The 6,166-nt window shown below is 35.9% G+C and overlaps 1 protein-coding gene across 1 annotated transcript; it reads left to right on the top strand.

Annotated features, from left to right (window-relative positions):
* Positions 1 to 4,754, top strand: LOC132275163 (stem-specific protein TSJT1). The gene is made up of 5 exons (XM_059776575.1): positions 1 to 306; positions 2,557 to 2,797; positions 2,892 to 3,012; positions 3,321 to 3,430; positions 4,405 to 4,754. The coding sequence occupies exons 1-5, from the start codon at positions 104 to 106 to the stop codon at positions 4,438 to 4,440; spliced, it is 711 nt and encodes a 236-aa protein (XP_059632558.1). The 5' UTR covers positions 1 to 103; the 3' UTR covers positions 4,441 to 4,754.
* The last annotated feature ends 1,412 nt before the right edge of the window (positions 4,755 to 6,166 follow it).

Genomic DNA, 6,166 nt, shown 5'->3' with positions numbered 1-6,166 from the left:
CCACTCCTCCTATGTCCTCCGATCCTTCCAACTTTCTAGTGTGAGAAAGAGAGTAAATATATAATTTTAGAGAGAGAGAGAGAGAGAGTATTTTGGGTGAGTCATGTTGGGTGTTTTTAGCAGCTCAATCATGTCGCCGCCGGAGGAGCTTGTGGCAGCCGGCAGCCGTACTCCGTCACCGAAGACCACGGCGGCGGCGCTGGTCAACCGGTTCCTAGACGGTAACCCCTCCGGTGTTTCCATACAGATGGGAGACCATGCCCAGTTAGCCTACACTCACCAAAACGAGTCGCCCTTACAGCCCAGGTACTATATATATATATACACACGCTATATATTTGTTAAACATCGTGCTTGTGCTGCTAATTGCGTAATTCATGGTCTAGAATATTTTAATTAGGAAATCAAGTGAGAAATGATTGTTTATATTAATTTGCTTGTGTGATTAAATGATCTCGATTGTCTGATAATGTTTACTCTGGTTTTAGTCGCCTTCGTATACGGCTTGCATGATGAGTATGGACTATGGAGTATTCATCTACTTTATTATATTTTCTCTGGGAATCAGGGGTAGTTTTGTTTGGTTGTCAAGAATCTGGAGGAAAAAATAAAACGAAATTTCAGAGTGACTATTACAAGCTTCTGTATGTTTTTCTCACGTTTTTGAAGTACTTTTTTTTATTTTTAAGCAACCACCGCAATCTTTAATTCACCTATTTATTACTAATATCTATAGATTTTCGTGTTAGTTACGTTATCTGTACTCAATTAAAGTTTTATAGATGAGATTAAATTGGATGGTAATGATTTAAAGAATCATGGTTGAGGGCATGGGCCATGGGAGTGAGGGACAAGATCTCATCGGTGATGGGTGTTTCTTTTGGCGTTTCTGGGTCCCACTCTATTTTGCATGATTGCCAAGTATCAAATCCAAAAATTTTGTATCATGCCCCAAAGCCTCTCGAAGTCTCTTCACACTGATCGCTCAACTTGAGCCATACACGTGGCAGATTTCTCAATTGTGTAATATTACAAATAGTCAACCTGTTTGTTACCTTTGAATTGGCAATGCTCAAATGACTTTTATTCTTACGCAATTCCCTATTGTTTTATTGAGTTTTATGGACACTTAAATCATATTCAATCGGCACGGACTTGGTATGGAAAAATTTCTTGTTGGTTAGTGTATAAGAGATTATTTTTACTTTTATATATATATATATTATGGAGTAATATTGTTGGCTATGGTGGCGTAAGGTATCTTAGAACAACAACTCTGTATTCCACCACTTAATATATTTCCGGACAATTATCAAAAAAAATTCCCCAAAGTGATTCGATGGAAAAATACTCAATCCAAGGGTTTGGTTTCTTTGGATGGATGGGCTATTTTATGGGTGAAATGACACTTGGATGGTTAGAGCCAATTGTTAGTTTTTGGTCGGCTGAATTCACCTTCCGGCCTTTTAGGAAGGGTATATTAGTAATTTTGGTATCTACTGGATCTCCCCATATCATAACAGCATTTGTTTAATTGTCTTAATCAAATCCAAACATTGGTTAGTCACTGTTGGTTATACACTTGTGGTTTATGAATTTCACATTGAGTCATTTTTGTTAAATATTTATAAATAAATTGTTAAATATTAAAAAAAAATTGTACTCAGCATTCATTGTAATTTATCCACTCGTGGGTCTTTAATTAAATTCACAGTTGAGATATTAAATATCACATTGAATGATTTCTGAGTTGTTACATTATTTTTCTGGCCATGGTGAATTGATGATGTATGTGTCCCACCTATTTGAACTTTGTCCTTAGTCACCAAGGCCTTGTGGCCCAATGGTATATTGAAACGGGTGGGCTCCCATCTAAATCTGATACGGGACAAGTCTCACTTGTAATAGTCTCTCCCATTCGAATTCGGGCGATCGGGCCACCCTGCCTACCCGAGGCCAGACTTGGATATCCTCCGGACCGGGCGCTTGGCGTGATACCTGATTAAGAATTGGGTCTAGCTCTAATACTAATTAAAATGGGTGGACGCTTGTCCATTTACCCAAAAGCTCAAACGGCTGCATATTCACCCATTTATACACAATTCAACCCCCATCCAAACCCGATGTGGATAAGTCTCACTTGTAACATATATCCTCTACCTTCCAAAATTGATGGTGGGGTTTCAAGTCTCCAAAGGGATAAAGTGGATGTGTGAGTAAAGAGAAAAAAAAAACTTTGTCCTTAGTAAGAGGAATTAGGCTTTATGGTCATGATGATATCCATGACTGCCTAGATGAACAATATAGAAATGCTTCTTCTTTTTCTTTTTAATTTTTATAAGCAACAATATAGAAATGCTTTTAATAGTCAAGATTTAATTTGATGACCCTCTAACCTCATCTATTGAATGAGAAACGTCTCTTGTAGAACTAGTTTCATACAATAATTTAGTTTGGATGGTTATGACTTAGGTCTTCAAAATAGTGACATTTGATATTGTAATTATTTTCTCTTGTCATGTCAATCTAACAGTTCCTATGTGATGGAAATTGCAGATCATTTGCAGTCAAGGATGAGATATTCTGCTTGTTTGAGGGAGCACTAGACAACTTGGGGAGTCTGAAGCAACAATATGGGCTTGCCAAGTCTGCGAATGAAGTGGTGTTAGTCATTGAGGCTTACAAGGCACTCCGTGACCGCGCACCTTACCCTCCTAACCATGTTGTTGGCCACCTTATTGGCAATTTTGCTTTCATTGTCTTTGACAAGTCCACCAACACCTTATTTGTGGCTACTGTAAGTTGTCCCACCCAACAATTGACTTAATTTTCACATATTATGGCTTTTTAGTTACCCTTTAAGAACAATTGGGTTGGTATAATCCTGACAGGATCAATTCGCTAAGGTTCCTCTGTATTGGGGAATCACTGCTGATGGGTACGTGGCTTTCGCCAACGATGCTGAGTTGCTTAAAGGAGCTTGTGGCAAGTCATTGGCTTCCTTCCCTCAAGGTGGATCATCTTTCTGCTTTAGTAGTCCAATAACCCCATTGATTGCTTGGGATAAAATGAGATATCTACAAAGCCATGACTTTTTTTGCTTCATGCCGGGGCATTTCAATCCACTAACAATAGAATAAATGGCAACAGCGAAAGCTGAAAGCTACTTAAACCCACTGATTTCATTTTTATCTTTTACTTTTGCAACTGTGAAAGCTGAAAGCTACTTCCAACCACTAATTTCGTTTTTCTTTATTTTTATTTTTTATTTTTCCCTTTTTATTTCTTCGGTTTGACAATGTTCTCATTGGATATTGCAGGATGTTTCTTTTCCACAGCAGTTGGAGAACTGAGAAGCTATGAGAATCCTAAGAACAAGATCACCGCTGTTCCCGCTACCGAGGAGGAAATTTGGGGAGCAAAATTCATGGTAATTAAGATGGTTTTTTAGTTTATAAATACAAATCATTGGGATTTATGTTTCAATCTAGGTGCTGAATGATGCATTTGTGGGGTCACCTGCTAAGATCATAGCCACAATAACTCTCCATCTTAATCCATCAATCCTCGACATTCATACATCACATAGTGTTGAACCCAAGTCATAGCGTCGATGCGATTATTATAGAAACGAAGACTGTATTTTGTGCCAAAGCTATGTGCTATGGATAATTAGGTGAAAAGTTTCTTTTGGAAGGAATCCAAACCTGAAGTAAATTGATACTTTGCCCAATATTATAATTTAAAATGAATTATCCGCATTATACCAAATAAGTTAGATATGCATATATAATCTACAAGTATAATATATCACAATCATAGTGATGTATGCTTCATTTAAGAACATTGATCCTATGCTTAAATATGATTTTATTTCCAATCAGTGTCTCCATTGCTTGAATGGGGACAAATCTTCTAAAAAACAAATATCATGTTGTCGAACATGTATTATTATATATCATGATTCTAGATGATATGCCATATTGAAGTTTTTATGTAACATGACATTCTAATAATAAAAAACTAATCTGAATAGGAGTCTCTTCCTCCCTTTTGGGGATAGTATCTCTTTAGTCAACCTCAATTAATTGGGAAAGGCTTTATTGAGTTGATTTAAATATCAAATTTCTTTTGTGGTGTCCTCCACTAATATATGGAGTGGTGATGAGAATTCAAATTCAGACTTCAAACCATTTTCCGAATATATGTTATAGAAAGGATTCGGATTCTTTCTCGATCTAGGCCGGAATCCCGAATCCATGAAAAAGAGATGCGTCCAAATTAGTAAGATTTTCTTGTGTGCCAAGTCTAGTGTCCAACTCAATTATTTGAAATAATTCTGTGCATTATTATTTTATTATAATACAACAAATTTGTAAATTTGGTGGATGTAATTAATTTCAGGTGGAAGGGCCAACGTTTCTTACAGCCACAAAATAGAAGATTTATGTCCGTCAACTTCACAACTTGCATCTTTGTGGCAGAAAAGTGGGGTTTTATATGGCTGTGGATGTGATCCAATGCAATGGAAGATGCACGTAGATAAAAGTGTCGGTAGGATGGATATGTAGTCAATGTAATAGGATGCTGTAGGTTGGTCTGTTTGCTTCCTTGTGTAGTTGCTCTTCGCACAAGCGTTTTCTGCAACTTTTTTTTTTTTTTTTTTTCCCCTTTCCGGAGGTTAGTTTTCTGTAACTTTCGTCGGTGTAAAAATGTTTCTTCTAGTATAATAAAGTTTGTATTATTATTTAAAATTGCCTAAATTACTGTCATTGTTCTATTTTTTTGTCATTTCAATGTCTAGGAAGCAATTTTGCATCCTGCTTGAATAATTGCTATTAAACAGGGATTACCATTTTTCACAGAATGCATCAAAGCCAGGTGACACCTGCTGAGAGAGCACCCCTAATGGGCATTTTATCAAACAACTTCACGCTACCACCACAATAAACCTTCTTCACTAATATGACATTCTTAGCTACCAAAATGTCTCGTTCCACATATATCGAGTAAGTATTAAGACAATATTTCTGCGAATGTTGAATTAAATAATTATTTGTATTCAAAGGTTTTTTTTTTTTTTTTTTTTTTTTTTTTTTTTTTTTTTTGGGGAAATTTAAGCAACTGATATAAATGAAAAGTATGAGTATAGTGTTGGGCCTTTGGCCAAGAAACAGCCCATAGAGGGACAAAAAAGAAGCCCAAATTAGGGCCCAAAAGAAGGGACAGCCCAGAACCCAAAAACAAGCTAATAACCGCCATTAACCATAGTCTTTAATGGAGGATTGGCATACCACGGAAGCCATGGCCGGCGAAGAGTCAGTCCGGCGGCCTCGGTGGAGGCCGACAACAAGAAGGTGGCTTTAACAAGGTGGCTTCAAAGGTTGCTTTAACAGACGCTGAGAATGTTGAATTAAATAATTATTTGTATTCAAATAATTATTCCTTTAGAGTGGATAGAGATTGGAGACATCGTAGAATTTCTTTATACTTGTCTAATAGCATCTCGAGACATTGTAGAATTCCTTTAGACTTGTCTAAGAGCATCTGAAGTGCACAATAGCATATAGAATTTCTTTAGACTTGTCTAAGCGCATCTGGAATGCACAATAGCATATCATGTCAACACTTGTGACTCTCTACTTTTTGAAAAGTCACGTCTTGTGGACCTTTTTTTTGGTTATCTATTAGTAATTCATTATTTTTGAATGTATTTATTTAAAAAATAAAATATTTTAAATTTTTTAACTGTTTATTTGTGTTTAAATTTTTTTTTTTTCAAACGATTATATTATTAACTGCTATAATTGTTTACTTCGATTATATGTTTTGAGAATTTTAGTTTTAAAAAATAATATTTAAAGAAAGATGCATCATTTTAGTTGGTTGTGAGAAGTTTTTGCTTGAGTGAGATTGATTTGAGAAATTGTGCATGTTCATTAGATAGGCATATACTAATGCCATTCTTAGCTACCAAAATGGCCATGTTAATGTCCTGTTTTTACCCCATCTTGGTACTTACTTACTACCCTGAAGAACAATTGCAAAGATTTAGCTTTGAAATATGAGTTTGATTAGAATAGTTATGAGAAACTACCACTTGATATATTTCATAAGTTTATGCAGGTTGAATTGAGATGTATTATCATATTGATTCTTCAATACA

This window comes from Cornus florida, unplaced genomic scaffold (genome assembly GCF_030987335.1).
Source record: "Cornus florida cultivar Cherokee Brave unplaced genomic scaffold, ASM3098733v1 CherokeeBrave_3.0.0_Hap2_Chr09, whole genome shotgun sequence".
NCBI classification, from domain to species: domain Eukaryota; kingdom Viridiplantae; phylum Streptophyta; class Magnoliopsida; order Cornales; family Cornaceae; genus Cornus; species Cornus florida.
The sequence above is the reverse complement of the archived record's forward strand: the minus strand, read 5'-3'. Positions and strand labels throughout refer to the sequence as shown.

Bases quoted from the DNA above. Each gene is read 5' to 3' on its own strand.
- LOC132275163 (XM_059776575.1), top strand. From the start codon at position 104: ATGTTGGGTGTTTTTAGCAGCTCAATCATGTCGCCGCCGGAGGAGCTT. The intron at 307-2,556 runs GTACTATATATA...TGGAAATTGCAG, and splicing joins GAGTCGCCCTTACAGCCCAG to ATCATTTGCAGTCAAGGATG. The intron at 3,431-4,404 runs GTAATTAAGATG...AATTAATTTCAG, and splicing joins TTTGGGGAGCAAAATTCATG to GTGGAAGGGCCAACGTTTCT.